We start from the raw sequence: 24,042 nt of genomic DNA on the forward strand, positions 1-24,042 counted from the left end.
TGAATATCTATTTTTTGCAATAATTTAGATAAAAATGCATAACATATTTTTATTTTTTCTTTAGTGTTTAGTCATGTAATTAATACTCCCTTATTAGTCTACTTATTTTAGCATGACTTAGTACTTTTAGATTATGCTTATTTTTATTATGACTTTTTAATTAGCAATATTCATATTACATAATTTTATTGTCTTTATTGTAGAATATTTTAGGATAATGTCATGACACATCTCATATTTCGTATTATTTTCTTGGGAAATACTTTATATAGTTGTATCTTACTAGGATTAAAGAAATATTTTGAGCATAATTTATATGTTTTGTTCTACGAAGATTTTACCGGGAAAAAAACCCGAATCCTTCCCCCCCTGAATAATCCGAAAATCCGAGAAAAACCGAGAGTGAAAAATCCGAGTTTTATTGGTTTAGTTTGGTCTTTAGATTTAATAACCCGATACAATTAGTTTGATTTGGTAATTGTAAAATCCGAACCAATTCGGCTTATGTATACCCCTAACGAAAACCCTTAATACGGGGACCCTATACTGAGTAACGAAAATTTTGGATAAGTGTGGCTAGATATCATGGTAAGAAAATCAAACTTAAATCAAATTCAAAAGCTAGTTCATTAGAAGAGAGTTGTCCGAGATCATATAAAGAAATAACAACTTATTCCTTTAATCAGTGTGAAATAATTCTAAGCGCAAATTCCCAAATAATTCTTAGAAACATTGGAAAAAAGGGGAAGATCTCGATAATGAAATTAGAAGCTTACTTAAATGGGATTTTTATCAAAATAGCCGGTCGAATTTATTATTTATTTTTTCTAACCAATATACGTAAATTATACACATATTATATATATATATATATATATATATATATATATATATATATATTATATCTACCAACTATTTTTAATTTAACCGATTGAAAGTGGTTATTTAGGTTATTACTTCTACTTAAAATTCACACCCTTCATTTGAAAGTTTAATCTTGCCAAATATTTTTAGGTATAACATGTGTTTTATGAGTGCCCTTGCTGGATTTTTTGATGAAAATAAAAAGTACAGTGAGGACTAAAGAAATGAACACTACTTACAATAATTAGAATGAAACGTGAAACTTGTGGACACACTGTGCCAATCTTTAGGTTGAAATTTCAACATAATTATTGTACTAAGTATGTTTTTTCGTGCCATTCTCTTCTTAATCACATCCAGCACAAACCGACCTAATTTTACATTAATTTAATAAATACAAATTGGTTATAATGACTTTGCTTAAAGCAATATGTAAAAAAGGATAGATTAATTTACAGGAAAGGATGAAATTATGTTGATTGTACAAATATATTTTAATATTATTAGTGCCTAAAATTTAAATTCATTAAGTACATAACTGAGCATAGAGATTGGAATTAGTGGGAAAATAATGAAAGAATGACGAAATTGTGGTCTCAGAAATTGCTCCAATAGGTTGGCGAAAATAATTAAAAGGTGCCAACACATGAAAAAACAAGGAAAACGGCAAAATGGAAGAAAAACGCATCAAGAGGGTGACACGTGCCGTCAAACCAACGATGGGCTGAGCTTCATTAAACCCCACTAATTTTGTTTTTATCTTAAATTCATGTTTATTGGACTGCACTCTCCTTATTAGAAAAGGACAGCATCCCTCACATTACATCCTCGTGAAAAGCTAAAAATCCTGTCTATTATCACAATAATTCATGTCCATTTAAGTACCAACAAAGGTGAGGTCAAGATTTTCTTACAAAACAACTAACTGCTCATATGGCCATAAATTTTTTTCCATTTTTTTCGCTTTGGCCATAATTTTTAATTTTCGCTTGAAAATAAATTTTGAAATTTTTCAAAAATTTTAAAAACAAAAAGTTATTTTTCACTATTTTCACTTAGATCACTCACACAAATTTAAAAATAAGCCAAAATTATATTCATGTCCAAACACAACTCTAATTTTCAAATATCACTTTTGTTTGAAATTTTTTTCTCCTCTTTTTCCTGGAATTTTACAATTCTTATGTTAAACGCCCGCAAACACTAAGTATTGAAATAGAAACAAGAGAAGTAAGAAAAAGAATTAAAAAATAAATAAATAAGGTATAGTAGTAGTGTAATTTGTGTAAAATCAAAAACTCCCACACCTTATCCTATCATCTTTCTTTCAAAACCCTTCGCTAGATTTCCTTTCACTACTTTATCTATCTCCTAAAGCTATCTCCAACTTTCTCACTACTATTTAGCTTCCTCTTCCTTTTCATTCTTTTCTCCACTTTTCAACACTTCTGCCTTTTCTCACTACTGTTGTGTTTTATACCATTTCTTGAAATATGCACCAAATGAATTAAAGTATTAGACTTTTTGTTCATTCAATTTCAGTACTTTTGGCAATTGGACATCTCTTTGTTGAAGCTGTAAAGCATAATTAGAGTGGAAAAGGAGAAGGTTCATGGCACCAAGATCAGGCAGGGGAAAGGGAAACAAAGCTAAGACAGACAAGAAGAAGAAAGAAGAGAAAGGTTCAATACATATCTCATATATATTTTTATTTTTATTTTTCAAATTCCTAGGAAACCCGCTGCCGTACTGTAGTATAAGTGTACGATGAGCTTTGACTGAGGAAGTTGCCGGGAGGGGAATCAATAAGAGAATTCCCATTAGAAAACCATTCACCCAACCAATATATATATTTCTTAGTATAGTTAACTTTTTTTTAAAAAAAAAAAATTCATTTAACTTTGCTCTTTACATTTTCCTTTTTGTTTTCTTACAGTGATTCCCAGTATTCTTGACATAAGTATCGTCACTCCCTATGAAACTGAAGTTGTTCTCAAGGTATTTATGATTTATGATTCATTTAATTTACAACAAAAATTCAAATAAACACTGGCATTTGTCACTTATATGGAGTTGACAATAACTAATTGGCTGATTAATTGGAATCATTTTTATTTGTTGAAGGGCATCTCAACGGACAAGATACTGGATGTGAGAAAGCTATTAGCTGCCAATGTTGAAACATGTCATTTCACAAACTATTCTTTGTCTCATGAGGTGAGTTTATTTTAATTGCATTAAATTACAAATTGACTATTTCTCTTTCTCTTTGTATTTTTATTTTTTTTTGGAAGTTAGCCAGTTGGTTAATCTTTGTTTTGTTCTTTTTAAAAATCTTTATATTAAAAACAAGAAAGTGTAATTAATTTGGAAAAGTGATGGTGGTTTTAATAGGTGAAGGGACCAAAACTAAATGACAAGTTAGATGTTGCGATTCTGAAGCCATGTTTGCTGAGGATGGTTGAAGGTTGGTGTGTTTTAAATTTCTGTGTATATAGGTTCACGTGTTGGGTTTTATTATTTTAATGAAAAAAGTATTAAAATGGAGTTTGGACTTTTGTATTCTAGAAAAATAAAAAATAAAAAACCCTCAAATTTGACGCTATATTTTCAGCCTCCAGGCATGTTTAGGGAATTCCAATGTTGCATGGCTTCAACTTTTTTTGTGCAAGACAAAATTAAATTAGTAAATAAATATTGTTCTCACTTGAAATTTGAGAGAGCAGCAGATTCCATTGAGATATACTTTTCCTGTTACGTAGTATATTTGTTATTATCATTTGTCCTACTTAGAAGAATGATTAAATTAGAGCCCACCAACAGAGGCGGCGCTAAGATTTCAAATTTATGGGCTCGAAATTTTAATCGTTTTAAGTTACTAAATTCTAAATTAATAATTTATATGTATCCGATAAATTTCTTAAAACTAATATAGAGTGCAAACTAAAGTTACTAGGTTCAATCGAACCCGCTCTCAGCACTCTAGTTCCGGCCCACAACCCTATTTGCTGAAGGCAAGAGGTGTAGATAGGTTATGGTTAAACCAATGGCGTATATTCCAATAAAAAGTACATAGGTGTTAACAGGTCACATAATTGAAAAAATGAATTTCAGAATTACTATCAACTTCAAGCTAAAAACTTCACCTACTCCTCACCATTAATAATAATATCTATATATATTAATTGCTGTTGTACTACTTGTGATTTTCTGTCGAACAGTACCGTCTGAGCAAAATCAGGAAATCTCAACCGAGTATTCACAGTAATCAGTATCATACATTTAATCAACTACTCCATCTGTGTCCGTGCAAAATGTTTGAGCTTATAACATAGGGTGTAAAGGAAAAGTAATTAATTATTTGCTAAATTAAATAATTTAACATAAGAGTCATCAAATACGTCAAATACATTTCATTTAATTTAATTATGTAACAAAGTTTATTGGCCAAGTACTGTCGTTTTTGTAACCGCTTTTCTTCAATTGGGAGTTTATGAAAAATAATATTTTTATCTCACACTACGTAAAGGTAAGATTTGCGTACACTTCTATCTTTTCTATCCCACTTGAGATATCTTACTGGGTATGTACATAAAACTGAATATTACTACTCTTTTTGTTTTCTTCTATGAAATCTCATTTTTTTTGTTGGTAAAAATAGAATAGGGAAGTCACACATGCAGCCAAACATCAAATAATCCAAAAAAAGTTTTATGCTTTGAGCATTGCCCGAAATTCCTAATTTATTAACAAAAATGCCACTGACTTCTCAGAGGACTACACGGAGGAGTCTCAGGCCGTGGATCATGTCCGGAGGTTACTCGACATCGTCGCGTGCACCACACGCTTCGCCAAGGCCAAGGCTGGAAAATCCACCACTCCCTCCGCCGCCGGCGCTGGTACGGAATCTCGGGCCAAGAAGCACAAGGCGCAGCGAAATGCTTCAAGCCGTCCAGCCTCGCCGTCTGATGGAGTGCCACCTTTATCGCCGTCAGCCTCGGCGGCGCAGGAAGAGAATGAAATGGTGGCGATTCATCCAATTCCTAAGCTCTCTGATTTCTACGAGTTCTTCTCTTTGTCTAACCTCTCTCCGCCTATACTAAGTACGGTTTACTTCTCCCTTTCGATATTCTTCTCACTTCAATCTGGAACTTCTAGAATATTATCGTGCATTTCTTCTAAATGCGCTATTTCAGGTTTGAAAAGAGGTGATTGTAACGATGCTAAAACAAGGCGAGATGGCGACTATTTCGAATTACAGGTACCTTATTTTCTTTCTTTTCTTCTGGTTTTGCATTTGTTCGGATTTTGACGATGCCAAAACTCTCTGCAGATTAAGATATGCAATGGGAAGACATTACAAGTGGTTGCAGCAGCAAAAGGTTTCTACACGTTGGGGAAGCCACTTATGCGAAGCCATTGCTTGGTTGATCTTCTGCAACAGCTCAGCCAAGCTTTTGCTAATGCAAGTACCTTCATAGCCTTACTATGCGTTGCTTACATCACTCGTATAATTTGCATTTTTCTTGTGCATCGAGTTCTCTTTTCACTAATGAAATTATATCGTCCTAATTATCAATCGCATTTGCCATTTACACGTGATTCATCAATGGTATCTAACGGGCGGGACACCACTGCCATTAGGTCAGACACCAGTTTGATTGAAAATGATAGCATGTTGGGACATATATAAGAAAGAGGATATAAGAACAATTGCATTCATCTTTTTATCAGCTTGATTAATCAGTCTAACAGTATTAACTCAGAAAATTGATATCACTTGCTATTTCACTAAATTGCTTTGAATTTGTGATGTCTCTTCTGTTAGCGTACATTAATCTTTTTTTGAATAAAAGATTGGTTTTTCTTTGCAGGCATATGAATCCTTGATGAAGGCCTTTACAGAACATAACAAGGTGACATCTTGTTTATTGTGAATAAGCTTCAAGGGTAAATGAAGTGGTATTTAACTGTGTGTGCATATTTTCTTCTATGTTACTTGTTATCAGTTTGGTAATCTTCCATATGGTTTCCGCGCCAACACATGGCTTGTCCCTCCATCTGTCGTTGATTCTGCGTCAAACTTCATTCCCCTTCCAGTGGAAGATGAGAGTTGGGGTGGCAACGGCGGAGGTCAGGGAAGGAACGGAGAGCATGATCATAGATCATGGGCTACAGATTTTGCAGTACTGGCAAACCTTCCTTGCAAGACTGAAGAGGAGAGGGTGGTTCGAGACCGAAAGGCTTTTTTGCTTCATAATCTTTTCCTTGACGTCTCTATTTTTAAAGCTGTCTCAGCCATATACAAAGTCATGGATTCTACTTCTAGGGGTACCTCAAATTGTGCTTTGGGTTCAGTACTCTCTGAGGACTGCATTGGTGATTTGTCTATTACAGTTAAGAGAGATTTCGGGGATGCTAGCCTGAAAGAAGCCAAAGTTATCGGCAGTAGAGATTTTAATGAATCTGCTGAGGATGTCGCTCAAAGAAACTTAGTTAAAGGGGTAACTGCCGATGAAAGTGTTGTCATACATGTAAGTTTCAAGCTGCTTTATGAGAGATTTGGAAAACCCTTATATAGTTGTAGTATGATTTCCCTTTCCTCCTTTCTCCTTTATTTATAGGGACATGGTCCACCCAGGGGGAAGTGGGTATAATTAGGCATTGCATTATTTATTTCAGAACATACTCTTTTCACCTCCTGGACACCCCCCCCCCCTCTTTTTCCCTGCTGTTTTCATGATGTTATTTATGAGCTGGGTAACATCTATAACTTCCAACTCTTCTCTTTCAAGCACCCTCTTATTTTACTTTTGTGGTTTCATATGATGTGCATAGGATTGATGTAAAAGTTGTCTATCAACTCTCCTATCCTGGGGATCAATAATCATGGTAGCCCAGTTGGTTGGCTGCCCGAAGGTCCTGAACTTCTACCTTGTTGGTGGGGTTGGATTTCCCATCTTATAAGCCCCTTCCCCTTCCCCTTTCCCTTTCCCTATGTATAAATTTTGTTATTTTTTCCACACAAAAAAAAAAGGAAAAAGAAGAAACTGTCCTATCTTTTCGCTGTCACCAATTATTTCAATTCAGGAAATTGAAAGGATATGTTTAATTGGACAGGATACATCCTCATTGAGCATGGTGTCAGTGCGACATTGTGGTTACACTGCAATTGTGAAAGTTGTTGGTGACATTAAGGTGGATAAGAGTCTGCCTCAGGATATCAAAATCGATGACCAACCAGATGGGGGAGCCAATGCACTCAACATCAACAGGTTTGAGAAAAAGCAATAAACCTATATGAACTTTTATATGGCGGGTGATTGGAAGACTAAGAATTTTTACCATTAAGAATGTATTTAAGTATAGGATCATTAATTTATCATGTTACCACAGTCAAGCAGTTATACATGTATCCTTTTTTTTTCTTTCTTTATTTTATTAACTTTTCGTGCTTTTATGAAGAGGACAATTCATATAGTTGGGAACCAACACCATGTTAAGAGTTTGATTGGAAATGACAAGTTACATGGGTAATAATATCAAAATTCAAAATTGAGTTTGTGAAAGATAAGTCACATTGGCCAATTGATGTCAATGTTTAAATCTAACGGTTTTTTTTTCTTGAGGATTCACTCTTCTTTAGGACTATGTTAATGGTTTTCTTTGTGCTTGCTTCTAATTCTCTGTTTTAACCTTTTCCAGCTTACGCCTTCTGCTCAACAAGCCAATGACTGCTGGTTTTTCTGGAGGTGGTCAATTGCCCCAGTCTGATTTGGACGACCATGCAAATTCAATGTCTTTGGTCCATAAAATCATTAAGGATGGTTTGAGTAAGTTACAGGGAATGGATGATAAATCCAAAGGGTCCATCAGATGGGAACTTGGTTCTTGTTGGGTTCAGCATCTACAAAAGCAAGAAACACCATCAGAGGACACAGTTGGGAATGATGGTAAGGCTGAACCCACAGTTAAGGGACTTGGAAGACAGTTTAAAATGCTCAAAAAGAGGGAAACAAGACCAAGTAATGTAAGTTCCATGGATGACAATGAAGCAGATGATGTGACAGCCAGCACTCTGAACGCAGAAAGTGGCTCGACGGAACTTAGCAATGGCACACCAAAGTGTGAAACTGAATGGAGGAGATTTGTCTCGCAAGAAGCTTACCTTCGTTTTAAAGAAAGTGGAATGGATCTTCATCTGAAGGTATAATAGCACAGCTTTTATATGAAACATTCTTATGCTATAATGTGATGAAAAATTGATGTGCAAAGGGAGAGGAGAGGAGAAGAAGGAAAAGAGAAATAGTGAATAAATAAGACTGTTTTCCTTGGCACATAATTATGCTAAAATGTGCACCTATTGTTCTTTCTCAAGTACTTTGCTAATTGCCGCAGAAGTGTTTAGTCATCTTCCCTTCAAACAATAGCCTTCATTATATGACCTCCGCACATCTTGTATCTTCTTACTTCAAATCGTTCATGATGTTACTTAAGAAGTTCTGACTCGGCCAGAATTCAAGATGTCATTGAATTCTCAAGCTAAGCTGTTCAATTGCCATCTTTTGAGTGAAAGGGAGAAAGAGTAATAGGAATAATTGTTGAGGAAATAGAAAGATCTTGTCAGTAGTCATTCTTTAATATTATCACTGACAGTACTTATAAAAAAAATATTATCACTCAGAGTTAACTGACAAATATTCTTCTTGTTACAGTCAGTGGATGAACTTGTCGAAATGGCACGCAAGTATTATGATGAAGTTGCTATCCCGAAGCTGGTAATGCTAAATATTGAATGTATTTCGGTAGTGAAATTTTTGAAATACGTGAACAGAAAAACTAATCTCTAATTCTATTTAGGTTACAGACTTTGCATCGTTGGAACTTTCTCCAGTTGATGGACGCACCCTTACCGACTTCATGCATCTAAGGGGTTTACAAATGCGTTCTTTGGGTCGTGTGGTAAGATTGATTTGCTCATCTATCTCGAGCTGTCTTTGTTTGGCAGGAAATGAAAAATGTTGATGTCTTCTGATGAACCTGATTCATTGCATAATGTAGGTTGAACTTGCAGAGAAGCTTCCTCACATACAGTCGCTTTGTATTCATGAGATGGTTACTCGAGCTTTCAAGCATGTACTTAGAGCTGTCATTGCCTCCATTGACAATGTTGCCAACTTGTCAGCTGCTATAGCATCATCCTTAAATTTCTTGTTCGGGTCCTCTACCACAGAAGACAGTGATGAAAACCACATTCTCAAGATGCAATGGTTAAGGGAATTTCTTTTTGAAAGATTCAGTTGGAGATTAAAAGATGAATTCCAACAGTTGAGGAAATTGTCGGTCCTCCGCGGACTTTGTCATAAGGTACTATAAGCGTGGCTGCATTTATTAAAGTTTACCATTCAAAGTAAATAACATTAGTTTTATGTCAGGTTGGACTAGAGTTGATTCCAAAAGATTATGATATGGAAAGCCCATATCCGTTCAGTAAAACTGATGTTATCAGCGTAGCGCCTTTGTGTAAAGTAAGCCTTTCTGCTTCTACCCGTTCCTTTTGAACTTCATGAAATGACTTGAAATGTGGCTTGATTTACTTATTATCTTCTTTTCAGCATGTTGGATGCTCTTCTGCTGATGGACGGACTTTACTAGAATCATCTAAGGTTGCCCTTGACAAAGGGAAGTTGGAAGATGCTGTAATGTATGGAACAAAGGTATGAATTATAAAATAACAGTATATGCAAACTCAGAAGTCTCTGAAGTCCATCCCTCAAAGCGCACAGATTTTTTTGACCTTATAGGACACAGATTTACTTTTGTTGCTTGTTTATTTGCTTGAAGGCCCTGGCAAAATTGATAGCTGTATGTGGCCCCTATCACCGTGCCACTGCAAGTGCATATAGCCTCCTGGCCGTTGTCCTTTATCACACTGGAGACTTCAATCAGGTAACATAAAGTTCGATGCTTGGCTTTGATGAATTAAGTGGCATGTAACATTAAAGTATGCTTTTTCCTCCTTATTTTCATATCTTGCTAGTTAATTATCTTATTCCAGAACTAAGTTCTTAAAAGTTAATCCAAGTATGTAGCTGATGAAAAGTTTTCAAGTTTAGCAAAGGTAGTTCAAGGAAGAATTATCAAATATTGATGTTTGACAGACGATTCCGGAAGTACTCCAAAACATCTGTGTTGTTTTTCCAATTGTGCGAGCTCCCACCGTCAGCTTTTTGGATTTCTCCAATTCATGAAATTTTTTACTTTCTTTTTGACCTTTCGTTCACTTGTGTATTCCGCTACAGACATCGCATTTGCATTTACTGACAAAAAAAACGAAATGCAGACTCCCCGGATATACAGATTGCAGAATATATGATTATAATCTGTCTGAATGATTATTATTGTTATTTAGGCAACAATCTATCAACAGAAGGCATTGGATATCAATGAGAGGGAGCTAGGACTTGACCATCCAGATACAATGAAAAGCTACGGGGATCTTTCGGTATTCTACTATCGTCTCCAGCACATTGAGTTGGCTCTAAAGTGAGTGAGAAAAGATCCTCTTTTCTAGTTGGTCATATTTTGAAACCAAGACTTTCATGTCTTGCTCAACCTTTTGATTCCAAATCTCTTAAACTATAAAAATTGTAATTTTAGGATGCAGAAGATTTCTCCGTCTTGTCTCACTCATTCATTTTTCATTCTTGTTGAAGTCTTGACTGGTCTTACTATGTTTAGCTGTTCATTCATTTTGCTTATTTACTTTGATAATTGGAGCAAGTTCATAATTGATTTTCAGGTATGTCAACCGTGCCTTATTTCTTCTTCACTTTACATGTGGACTATCTCACCCAAACACAGCTGCTACATACATAAATGTGGCTATGATGGAAGAGGGCATGGGAAATGTGCATATTGCTCTTAGATATCTACACGAAGCCCTTAAGTGCAACCAAAGATTACTGGGAGTAGATCATATACAGGTTTTTCTCTCTCTCAGTTCTCATATTTGAACATCAGACATGTAAAGTCATTATCAGAATTTGTGCGTGCATGTGCATGTGATACTGATAATCATACTACGATATCCTTTTACTAGGTTAGGTGCTTGTGAAAATATTCTTTGCTTTTTGACACCTTTTAGCAGCTATAGTTTTGTTAACTCTGATGTTGCCTCGGACAGACTGCTGCCAGCTATCATGCCATCGCTATAGCTCTTTCTCTCATGGAAGCATATTCACTGAGTGTGCAACATGAGCAAACTACATTGCAGATTCTGCAAGCAAAATTAGGAGCAGAGGATCTCCGTACTCAGGTGTGTGCAAATTTAGCTACTGATTCCCTCTTTACTATGAGTTACTACTATGGCTCTATAGTGTATTTCACTTCTCAGTTTTTTCCGGAATTCTTCAACATGAGTTAGATGTTTGGGTTGGCCCATTGAATTTTTCCCCAGAGCTTGTTGATATCAAGATAAACTATGTATTTTTCTCTCAGAAAAAAAGTGGAACTTCTTTGGAATGGAAAGAATCCATCTACAAATTCTGAGCGGCAAAAAATAATGATGCTCCAGATAGCTCTCTCTCTCTCTCTCTCTCTCTCTCAATTGTGGTGCTTTCTTTGTAAACGTATTCAGCAAATAACATACTTGCCTTATCTTTTTGTTACATTTGGCATTTCCCAGTAAGAATGAGGTCTTTTCTTAGTAGAAGATAATAAGCGACTTGACTCTTATTAAATCACCAATCTGTTGCTGCATTTTAAAGTTGGAGATTTACATGTGCATTATATATATGTAGGATGCTGCTGCATGGCTTGAATACTTTGAATCAAAAGCCCTAGAGCAGCAGGAAGCTGCAAGAACTGGAGCTCCAAGATTAGATGCAACCATTGCTAGCAAAGGTCACCTCAGGTATTGAAACTTTACCTTTGAATTGGTGTTACTCGGGCTTGAACTATATGCTTGCGTCTAAGGAACCAAAACTCTTACTTTCTGATGTAGCGTGTCAGATCTATTAGATTACATTAGTCCTGGCCAGGGTTCAACGACCATTGAAGCACAGAGGAAGCGACGTTCAAAGGTAGTTCATCACTCAGTATAGTAGTATATGCTCTTCTTACTTTTTAATTCACCGAAACTTCTTACATTGAGAGTAGTTCAGATGGAGCTGCAAACTTTTTCTGTACATTTAACTTAGAAGTTAGTCTTAATCCCAAAATCTCAACTGTAAGTTATTTAGGCATCAAAAAGTGAAATGATATTGGAGCTCGACTTAATGGGGAAAATCTAGTCCTGATACTTCAGCACATGATCCTTAACCTCATAATATAGGTGACTCTACGAACACAGATCCTGGGAAAACCTCCTTTTTGGGGAGGGAAGGGATAATTTTGGCTGTGGTCATTTTGAGTTACCGATTATCATTTCTTTCTCAAGCTGCCAATTAACGCTGTTACTCTTTCCTTCTTTATGGCCTCTTAGGTGTTGCCAGTAGATGATCAATCTCAAAAAGGACAGCATGATGGAAGAAGTAGCAACCCCTTGGATCATGATGTTACAGAAAATCCTGTGACTGTAGTAGAAGTTAACAAGAAAGAAGACAACTCAGAGAGGGTTGCTACTCAAGAACTTGAAGGCGGTAATAGCACTAGAAATGAGGAATCAGTGGAAATAAATGAAGAAACTAGCTCTGATGAAGGGTGGCAGGAAGCGAATCCGAAAACACGGACGGGGCATGGTAGTGGCAAGATGTTCAACCGAAGGCAACCAGGTCTTGCCAAGATCAATACAAACTTGGAATACTTTTTCCCCCGAGACAGCAGTTCCAGGAAAGAAGTTACTTCACAGGGACACAAAGTGGCACCTAAGATTGGTTTAGGTGAATTTTCTCCTGTAAAGCAACTAAAAGCTGCTAGCTTCAGTTCTTCTGAAAAGTCAACCAAACTCTCTGCTAAAATGACTGTTGCCGAAGTTTCTCGCACATCAAATATCACTGTTCCCTCTCGCCCTGCCTCCCTTGCTACCATGGCTTCCAAATCCTTATCATACAAAGAAGTAGCAGTGTCGCCACCAGGTACGGTTCTAAAGCCTTTATTGGAGAAAGTAGAAGAATTAAATGAGGATAAAACTGATTCCCAGATCTGCGTTAGTCCAACTGAAACATCAGAAGAAGATGGAAAGCAGTCGGTGACCATAGAGGCTACACCAGCCAATGATCGAGACGGACAAGGAATCCATGAAGACGAAGGCCAGATAAGTGGATCTGAGTCAGATAAATCTTCCCTAGAGCCTGAAGGTGTTTCATGTTCAAGTAATGAGGAAAAATCTTTACGATCAAATGGGAGCAAGCTATCTGCAGCTGCTGAACCATTCAATCCAGGTGCCTACCATTTGACCAATATGCTGATTTCTGCTGCTCTGACCAACGTTTATGATGTTAGAGCCAACCAAGGCATGCTTACTGAACCAGTGGGCTTTCCATCAATTGCTGAGAGAGTTCCTTGTGGCCCCAGATCATCTTTGTACCACAGGACAAGCCATTCTCGCATGAAAAATGGATATGTGAAGTATCAAAGTCCTGTTGCTGAAATAAGCAGTTATGATTATCCAAGAATCATGAATCCACATGCACCTGAATTTGTTCCAAGTAAAGCACGGCCGACGAGTGCTGCAACTGAAGATTCAAGAGTAGCTATTGATGCTGATTCTTCGACAGGGTTGAATAACTCGGTCACAATAGTTTCAGCAGAGGAGAAGCTTGATAAAAAGGCTACAATTGACGTCAGAAATGCTAGATCAACAAAAAGCAGACTACATGCTGAGAGGGAAGAGCTAGCTAGGCAAATACAAAATAGCTTCATTGTGAAGTCAAAACAGAACACTTCAGATGGTCCAAGTGAATTTCCAGTTAGTACAAAGAAGTCTGAGTTCGTAGTTACCGCTGCTAAAGCAAGTGCAAATGACAGTGCGATTAAATTGCACTGTGGAAGTGAAGGGAAAAAAGAACTTTTGACAGAAGCAAATAAATATAGCGGAGCAAAGACAGTTGATGTAAATAAAAATAAGCACGAGGATGGAGACGGTTTTTTGCCTGTGATGAAGCGTAGAAGAAACAGGCGGCAATTTGCCCAAGGTATAAATGGGTTGTACAGTCAACAGTCAGTCTGTGCTTAAGTACATTGAGGAAAGTGATCTCAACTGTGTGAATGTGCTTCATCTCCTGACAACCTCCATAGGCAACTTCTTCATTATTCAACGCTGTAGAAATGTGGAAGATAAACTACAGTAGGACCACTAATAATTTCTTCTAATTTACTACCCTCAGGAGGTTGCTTATATCGTTCGCCTAAAATAAAGGAGGAAGAAAAATGAGGTGAGGATAGAGAGTGGATCAAGCTGATAGATATGGAGATGCAATTTTTGATAGCCAAAAGTTTTATTCAATTTTGTGCAGTCCTTGCTGGTTGTTTCTTTCTCCATATTTCTTTTGTTCTTGTGAACCATTAAAATTTTATCCAGCTTTATATGGTTAAGGTGCCCTTTCTTAATTAGCTTCCGCATGCTATTGTAACTTAGGAAAATAACCATGAAACAAATGATATTTTGTTGAGCAAATACCATCATAGTTCTTGCTTCCGGATATTGGATCTCGTTCAGTCTTTTGAATTGTTGTCTCAAGATTCTGCTGATATAATAAGTTGACTTTTCTCAGCTAGGAGTCGTTGCATCAAATAAATATTTGAGCTAGGAGTCGTTACATTAAATAAATAAAGATATTTAAACTAAAATGCAACTTTGTATAGTACAATGCCAATATGCCATAGTGTCTTTTAATTCAATAATAGCCAAGACGACTGGAAATATATTCCATATCCAAGATAAAAAGTCAATAATCATCATATTAAGAAAGGTAAAATAGAAAAGGATTGATTCCAAGATGCTGGGATAAACCGTACTTTTCTTTTATTTATTATTATTATCGTGTAAGAATTCCCCCTCTATACTATACAAGTCTTCAAGCATATACTATAATACCTTTTCATAATCCCCTCGATCTAGATTAAAATACGGTTTAAAACTCGCAGCCCTACAATAACTATAATAAGGAAAGTCACATCTTAACTTTCCTCGGCAATCTTTGTCTCCGGTCACTAGGGGGTCAATGAAAAACTGACGGAAACATTGAACTAATTTTTAGGTTTCTTTTAATAAAATCGTAGGTTTTTATATAAATTTATAACCGTACCGATAATTAAGGTAAGTTTTTTATTTTTTCAAAATAAATGGGAAAAACCCGAATCGTACCAAATAAATTTACGTATGGAAAATATGTTTATGGGCAGAATACATAAAATGACACCTGAACTTGTACCCCAAATCCCTGTTACACACTCGTTGACCACAGGAATATTTTCAAACACTCAGCCTTTCAAAAGTGTATCAATTACACACCACTTTCATGCTTGACCAGTTTCACAAAATGTGTGTATATCACGCACCAATATGCTCGTGACATGTGTTATTAATTTTAAAAAAATAAAAACATACTTAAAATTACATATATACCCCATTCTTCATCTTTCCCGCCATGTCTTCCACATTGTTCGTCAGAAAAATTTCCAGCAAGACCCAAAAAAACAATAACTTAGAAACAAAAGACAAAAAAAGAACTTTTAAAACCTTTGTAATTACTATTCCTTTCTAGATCGAGTCACAAACGGGAAGAAATTATCAAGTAGCGTCTTAATTGGATTTTCAACATTCTGCCACAAATTGGAAGAGATTGCCAAGTAACCTTAACTAGTCAATCAAAATTGAGTTACAAGTTCAGTTCAAAAATCCAAAATTAACAAGATCCAGTTGAATTTTCAAGCTTTTTCAATAGCTCAACAATGGTGTTTTCTGAATTTTCAACTCAGCTCTCGCAAAACATGTGATAAACTTTTAAATCTAGCAAAATTAAATGATTTTTAAAAACTCAGTTGGGTATGGCTGCTGCATTACTTCGACGATGGAAGACGAGATGGGCGAGGGGGTTAGCTATAGGACGGGCTCTCGCGAGTTGTGTGTATGTGATTGAGGATGTTTTTGGGTAAGGGACCCATGTCCTTTTTGTATATATTTCATAGTTGAATTGATGCAATTAGATAGGAGTTAGACAATTGTGTGTATGGGGGGGGGGGGGGGGGGGCGGTTATGGTTTGGGACAGGGAAGAAGACGAGAGTGGGAGGGGTTATTTTCTTTTTCTTAAATTGGTGTAAAATAGAAACAGTAAAAAGAGAAAAAAATGATATTTTTTGTAAAGCTTCTACATTATATTTTTTGCATTCACGCGCCTATGTTATGTGAAGAACACGCGGGTGCCATGTAATTAAAATGGCGTGTAATAGACACACTTTTAAAGATTTAGTGAATAAAATTATTTTCATAATGAACATGTGTGTAACAGGGATTTGAGTACAAGGTCAGGTGGCATTCTATGTATTTTGCCTATGTTTATGTATGAAGTTTAAAAATAATAAAGCTTAAAATTTTCCTTGGGCATTGGAGTTATGAAACCAGTTACAAGCCAACAAGCAATTAAACTAAAAGTCCTAATTCCCAAACGTATTATGATTCTCCTACTTAAACTAAATTATTTCCAGCATATTCACTAACAAGACACAAAGTATTCTAGTTGTTTGACCAAAAGATATCAAGACTTTTTTGATTAAATCAATTAATGAGGATGAAGAGGTAAATCATAGTCAAACATAATAAACTCCAGATCTGTAAGCAAATCAGAAAATGATGCATAAGATGAAATAGAGGCGATCAATCTTATTGAGGTTTTTTCATTCTATTTTCCACCAATTGATGGAGATAACTCTTTTACATAGTCAATGAAAGATTGTTTTGTCTTCCTTTTGGTAAGAAAATTACAGAGGAGGGGAAGAGAGAGAAAAAGGCCCTCTTCTCTAGGAAGGTCCCCTCTATATATATAGTTATGGAATCCTTACTATGTCCTTGGGTCAATGCACTTTCATACCACGCCCGCTTTCGTCGTTCCCTGAGTGTTGTTCTTCAACCTGGCGGGTATTATGAGTACGGGATTTGGAACAAACTATGTCGTCTTCCACTATCTCGCCGCTTGGACGGGATCTCGGTTGGGTCGACCGCAGCGGTCAGATTTTGACCAATATAGTTAGTCCCTCCGTCTGCTTGGGCCACTCTTGTCGGGCCTGGTAGACAGATTATGATTGTTACATATCTAAGAGAAATCTGACTACCTATCCCTTGCGTATGATCTTTAGATTCAAGTAACGTAACGGTGCCCTTTCGGTATCCTTGGACCGTTGCGGCCGTTTCGGAACCAAAATATTGTTTAACTTGAAACGTTGTTCGTGGTTACCGCCATTATGACACACGTTCCCAGGGGATTGAACCGTTTCATGCCCTATCAACTTTGATTGGCGACTCTTGGGTTTCGTGCTTGGGAAATTTATATCTCTTATAAATTGAAGGAATGCACCATTCGATTGACACGCTTCCTTGCCTTTACTTGAAAAAACTTTGCGAATATTCTTTTCTCCTGATACTTCAAATTTTTGATTTTCTCCGATTAGCTAGGAACTTTTCGTCTTTCCTTTTCTTTATCCTTTTGCTTTATCAAATTGATACAAATGGCTAGTGATTCTTCTCGCACTGACCTCCCTGCCACAGTTTCGACGCCGGAAAGCGATGTTCTAGCCACTGGAGGAGTAGAAGTGATAGAAGATGAGGAGGTCCCGTCGGTGGCTGAGATCTTGCCTCGCCCTGGGAAGGCATGGAACGATTTCCACAGTCTCATCGGGGAGGAGCCGGAACCTGCTTCCTCTGTCATAAATGAGGAGTGGATTGCAAAATTGAAGGCTAGGTGGGGGATTCCTCACTACGTCGAAATACTGCCAGCGGTGGGGAACAACAAAGTTCATTTTGACCGCCCAGGGTATTGCACGTTCTATGCCTACCCTTTTATTGTTGGGTACACGCTTCCTCTCCCTCTCTTAGTGGTAGATTTTTGCTGCGTTGATGAGGTATGCTCGGCTCAACTTTTGTCGTACCTATATAAATTGTTCCTCATACTGCTCAAGTTTGCAGAATTTGTCGGTCGTGATATCACTTTGGGGAACATGCTCAATATCTTCGTCCCTCAACTCATTCGTGGCATGATGATTCACATGCGCCACCAAGGGTCAAAGAGCCTGGTGGTGAAGATGGACAATAGAGCCAACCATCACTTCTATGAGAATTACTTTTATGTGCAAACCGAGTACCTTGTGGCGGATCCTACGGGGTTTCCTGAGAAGTGGAACTTCGCACGTAAATTTCTATACTTTTGGTTAGAATGATGTCCGAGTGCTTTCCTTTGGGTAGTACTAAACTGTATATATTTTTACAGCCGCGAAACTACCCCCTGCACCTGTTGATAGTATCCTCGAGTGGGTGAACGCCATCCTTCCTCATACGACGGGGGTCCGCACATGGTTGTCCTTCTATGAGAAATATGGACGCAAGCCCCTTACTGGTGAGTAATATCATTTTTATTCGCTATTCTTTCCCCTTCCCTTTAGTCACAAATGTGCCCTTTTTGATGTGGGCAACATTGGCATAGAATTCCTTGACTAGGTGCTCATTAGCATCCGACAAACCCCTTGTAAAGTGTTTCCACCCCACTCTTTCCTCAAATTGCCACTTCACATTGGGGTTGTGGGGCAGAAGATCCCTCTCTATAAATTGATGCTCATGAATGAGTGACCTGAGAGGCCACCACTCCCAAAATTTGTGGTAGGCCTGCTCACTGACAAGCCTTTACTTCCACACTACCGGGTTTCTTGTCCTTTCCAAACCTCCAATCTGGGAGAGATGCGGAGAGCGAGGGCTCCTACGCTAGATTTTTGTCAGCCTACATTGTCCGCTCTCCCTACTTCAATTTAATCTATGATTATGACCGTACGCATGGAGGCTACCCCTCTAACTAAGACTCAGACCTCTGTTACCTTCCTACCGGGGGAATCTTCCCATACCGAAGAAGGGGAAGGACCATTAAAGAGGCGGCAAGTGGAGTCTGAAACGGCTCATTCGGCCATGATATATATAGAGGAAAACCTTCCCTTGACGGGATCTAAGGTGGGAGTTGATGCCATTCCGCTTGTAGAGACAGAGCCAGCCGTTGCGTCTGCCCCATCGACGGAGATCCTGCCGCTATGATTGATCAATAACCTACCGCGATGGGGGTCGGACTCTTGAGGCTGCTATTGCTGCTTTGGATGGTCTTCAACATTGATGTCAGGTCGTGCCTCCTCCTCGGCAGCAGAAAAGGGAAAGTGTGTCGTGGTTTATGACTATGAATCTAAGTCTGATCTTGATCCTGATGATATTAGGATGTTTGAAGAGGGTCTTACCCGTTCGTTGGTTCATGCGGGAGGCCCGTCCCTTATTCTTGAGATCTCATCGGATATTAATCTCCTAGAGGCCACGGGGGACCTGGTGCTGCAGTTTGACATCTTGTGTTCTGCCGCTGAGAATGAGGATCTTCGGGATGTTCCTGATATTGACTTGATGCATGAAGTGGCCACTATGGGCTTGAGAGTATGTTGCATTTTTCTTTCATGTTCCTTTAATTTTTCTTAGTGATATGGTCTTAACCCATCTTTTCGTTTCTCAGACGTACATGGTAGAAATTGAGAGCGCTCATAGGGCTGACATTCGGGCCAATATTTTCCTGAAGATGTTGGAGAAGTATCAGCGCTATCGCAATAAGTGCCGTGAGATGCACGAGCGACTGAAGGCGAACCCTGGTGTTCGATCCCTCGGCGAGGAATTGGAGAAGAGGGACCAGCAATTGATGGAGGCTATTCGTAGAAGTAGCGTGCTCGAGAAGAAACTTCGTGCAAAGAACGAAAAGCTTGAGTTGGGCAAAGGGGTTGTTGCAGAGTGCGAATACCTTCAGGAGAAGCTGAGGTCGATGCAATCTGAGATGGATCAGAATCTTATCAGGGTCGAGACGATGAGCGCGGAGTGGATGGGAAAGTTGACCGAGTTGGAGATAAAGGTTGTCGGGTTAGAAAATATTGAGAGTGCCTGGTCATCGGCTTTGGCGAGGTCGGCGGCTCTAGAGAACACCATACGCGTCCTTCAATATGAGCAAGAATCGGAGAGGGCGATAGCCACGCTAATGGAAGCGAGGCTTGAGGAGCATTGGTGAGATCGACCGGGAGGCGTCGACCCTAGGGGACCGGGTCGCTACTCGTGAGGCCGAAAAGGAATAGTTGTTGGCTCAAGTCGGATCTTCCTCTACTGTTGTTCCCAATCGTTTGCATGAGCTTTGGGATTATGCTAAAGCCCAGCGAGATATCTTCAAGAGTTTGTGGGAGGCGGGTAGTGTTCCCGAGGCTACATATGAAGGAGCAAGGATGAAGGCACGAGAGGCTCGTGTTAGCTGTGGATATGACCCTGCGATGCTGGAGGCCGATGAGGGTGGTGATGATGAAGGAGGACTCCCTAGAGATGTTGATGAGGAAGGTGGTGGTGATGACGCCGAGTGAAAAGAATTGTTGTCTTTGTTCGTTTTTTCTCTTCTTTTTTTTTAAAATTTGTTTGTATTGGTTGTTTATTGCTTTTTCTTGGACTCTGTTGGTTTAACCATATGTAATCTGCGGCTGTTTGCGCAGTAGTTTCGTATAAAGAGGAATTTTTCATTATTGCACGCCTCCTGTATTTCTTTCCCTATTTTTTTCATAATTCTTGTGCAAAGAAGTAGATCTCTGTGTGGCGAGTTCCCGATTCTTAGGGAATTTAGCATCACACGGATTGAGTAGGGTTTCGATGGCGGCCATAGCTGTCGGGGCGATGCTTCCGAACTTGCGTCGAAGTACTATTCCATCGCAGTTCGTATGGCGTCGAACGCTTTTTCTAATAGCGGCCTTAGCCGTAGGGATGTTACTTTCGAGTTTATATCGAAATATTATCCCGTTGTGAGTCCCAGTTTTATTTTCCACCCTTTTTATTTAAAATGGCCCTTTGCCCTGGGGATGTTTCGAACTTTCGACGAAATACTACTTCGTCGTCGTTCGATTGAGAACGATTCTTTTCTTTTTGGTGAAGGCCCTTGGCCTTAAGGGTGTTATTTCAAACTTTCATCGAAATATTAACTCGTGGTTGTTCGATCGAGGTCGAACTACTCTTTTTCTTTTTGGCGAAGGCCCTTGGCCTTAAGGGTGTTGTTTCGAACATTCGTCGAAATATTAACTCGTCATTGTTCGATTGAAGTCGAACTCTTCTTTTTGGCAAATGACCTTGGCCTTAAGAGTGTTATTTCAAACTTTCATCAAAATATTAACCCGTCATTGTTCAATTGAAGTCGAACTCTTCTTTTTGGAGAAGGCCCTTGGCCTTAAAGGTGTTATTTCGAACTTTCGTCAAAATATTAACATGTCGTTGTTCGATTGAAGTCGAACTCTTCTTTTTGGCGAAGGCCCTTGGCCTTAAGGGTTGTCACACCTCCTTTTTCACCCGCGTCGACTCAAAGGGGCGTAGAGGGAGTTTTTCTAATTAAAGGACAATCGAAATAGAATTTTATTTAAAGATTCAGAGTCGCCACTTGAGAGATTTGTGGTGTCCCAAGTCACCGGTTGAATCCCGAATCGAGGAAAAGAATGACTCTGTTTAACAGTCTGTGCACCAGAAATCCGGATAAGGAATTCTGTTAACCCGGGAGAAAGTATTAGGCATTCCCGAGTTCCGTGGTTCCAGTACGGTCGCTCAACTGTCATATTCGGCTTGATTATCTGATTTTATACAATTATGAACCTGTGTGCAAATTTTAACTTTTTACCGCTTTTGTTATTATTTATTCAAAGAATTGCAACGTCGTGAGAATGCATCTCGAATTGTGCCACATAAATGTACCCGCAATTTTTTATACGTTCCAACTTCGCTGAAATTTGGATTTGGGTCACACAAATGTGCACCCGAGTGTAGGAAAATAACATTATTGAATACGTGCCTAAAGACTAACGCGTTGTTGTTTTGAGAAAAGTCAGAAAGTTCGCTATGCGGCCTGTCTCGAAATCTAAGCATTCGAAATAACTGTCCGTTGAGGGCCCCGCAGTTTGTGTATTCTTGTTTGTCGAGGCTCGTCTCATTCATTATTTTTTTAAAGGAATTTGCAACGTCATGGACATGCATCTCGAACCACATCACAATCAATATACCCGTGATTAGCGACACATTTCGACTCCGTTGAGATTTGGATTTGGGTCACATAAATGTGCACCCGAGTTTAAAAAAGTAAATTATTAAAGGCGCGCCTAAAGCGACTAGCGTATCATTATTTTGGGCGAGGCCGTGAAATTTTGCTAAACGGCCCATCCCGAAGTCTAAGTAATTTTACTAACACATATAGAGGGCCCCACAGCTTGTGTATTTTTGTTTGTCGAGGCTCGTCTCATTTATTTAAAAGGACAATCCTAAAGTGACTACATTTTTCTATTAAGTTCGTCTCTAAAATAAAAGAGAAGAGGTCCTAATTAGTTACATGTTTATAAGCTCATGCCTCTTATTATTTATTAGATCAAGACAAATGCAAACGGAAAATTACAACAGAGCTTGCTAAAGGGAGATTGTATCGTTCCTTATTCTATTAGTTAATAACACTAAAGTTGAGATTATGAATAGAACACGAGATTGACACCCAGTAATATCAAAACAAACCAACTATTCTTTGATTAATTTAAACTAACATTATTAGATGAATTGAACTATTGGAATTAACTATGTGTGATACAAAACCATTTTTTTTAACGATTTTTACGACTTGTCGAAGACATGCGTCAATGCTTAAAAACTGACATCAGACTAACATCAATCACTAACATTTTAGAATATTAGTTACTAACGTTATTCACATTGCTATTTAAAGTGATGTTACTTACTCAAGTGAACTCGCCATTTCAGAACTAACCCTATTAAACCAACATGCTGATTTTCATGAACTATTTGAACCCGTTTTGTGGCATAACCTATTTGAAACTATTACATGACTACTGGAAAAAAAATAACTACACTATATTTCATAACTAGTAATCACAAACCAAGATTAATTACAATTGATATTCCATATTTGTAGAAATAGATTCAATCAGTCCAGTTTATGCATTTCAAAATCATTCCAATACATACTATGAAATATCAAATGAACTACTGCTTATACATCAAATTAAACACAAAGAAACAGTTATTTTCAGAAATCCATTGCAACAACTCTTTACTTCATTTCCTTTAAATTTGAGAGTTGTAGAACATGTACCTGGATAACGGAAATACAAGAAGATGAAGGAGCGGTGAGCAACAGAAATAACACAGCAACGCAGTGACAGAACAACCCACTGACGGATTAAAAGGAAGGAACCAACAGAGTTCCAGCAACACCGAATGAAAAACAGTAGCCAATAACCGATCGCAAACTCAGGAAGAACCAATTGAAACCGCAACAGTACTAGTTCCTCAAGTTACTGAACTTTTAAATGTTAAAAATCCATCCTAGACTCTCTGAAAAAACTGAAAGAGAATTCATTTTTCTTTTCTCCAAAAAACCACCCCCCTCTGTGTAAAACATGTACTGTGTAAAACCTATCCTCTCTAGATTTTTTCAAAAAATCCTCTCTCAAAACTCCCCCCCTTTACTGCCTATTAATGACTCTATTTATAACCCAAAACATGTATGGGCAACATATTTTAATCAATCTTTTTTTAATCTTTTCATACCATTATGTTTTGTTCCCACTCTTGCATGTCTTGTTCCCCACTACATTAAACAAATGTATTAGTTTCCACTACCACATGTCTTGTCCCCCACTATATTAAACAAAGTATTATTGCCCACTACCACATGTCTTGTCCCCCACCATGTATTAAACAATGTATTATTTTAATATTATTAGTACTTAGTGGACAGAACACTCAAATTAATTATTTTTTAAAACTTAAAATCCCGAAAATGCCCCTGAAACTACTGAAATTACCATTCTACCCCATCAGCTATATCCAATCCTCCTAAATCAATTAACCAAACTATAGCAACTATAATCAATCTTAATTGAGAAATCCTAACAATTGTCTAATTTAAACACATGAAACTAACTCTCAATCAATG

The 24,042-nt window shown here is 37.9% G+C and overlaps 1 protein-coding gene across 1 annotated transcript; it reads left to right on the forward strand.

Moving 5' to 3' along the window:
* Positions 1–1,826: 1,826 nt before the first annotated feature.
* On the forward strand, positions 1,827–14,507 carry LOC107816753 (protein REDUCED CHLOROPLAST COVERAGE 3). The gene is made up of 23 exons (XM_075218963.1): positions 1,827–2,546; positions 2,801–2,862; positions 2,989–3,081; positions 3,259–3,331; positions 4,638–4,967; positions 5,061–5,125; positions 5,198–5,329; positions 5,739–5,780; positions 5,874–6,398; positions 6,985–7,139; positions 7,570–8,071; positions 8,580–8,642; positions 8,725–8,826; positions 8,926–9,231; positions 9,300–9,392; positions 9,480–9,581; positions 9,709–9,813; positions 10,277–10,410; positions 10,667–10,850; positions 11,051–11,182; positions 11,667–11,779; positions 11,870–11,948; positions 12,350–14,507. Exons 1-23 carry the CDS (start codon positions 2,477–2,479, stop codon positions 14,039–14,041), a joined length of 5,154 nt encoding a protein of 1,717 aa, XP_075075064.1. The 5' UTR covers positions 1,827–2,476; the 3' UTR covers positions 14,042–14,507.
* Positions 14,508–24,042: the final 9,535 nt, after the last annotated feature.

Source organism: Nicotiana tabacum, chromosome 8 (genome assembly GCF_000715075.1).
Source record: "Nicotiana tabacum cultivar K326 chromosome 8, ASM71507v2, whole genome shotgun sequence".
Classification (NCBI taxonomy): Eukaryota; Viridiplantae; Streptophyta; class Magnoliopsida; order Solanales; family Solanaceae; genus Nicotiana; species Nicotiana tabacum.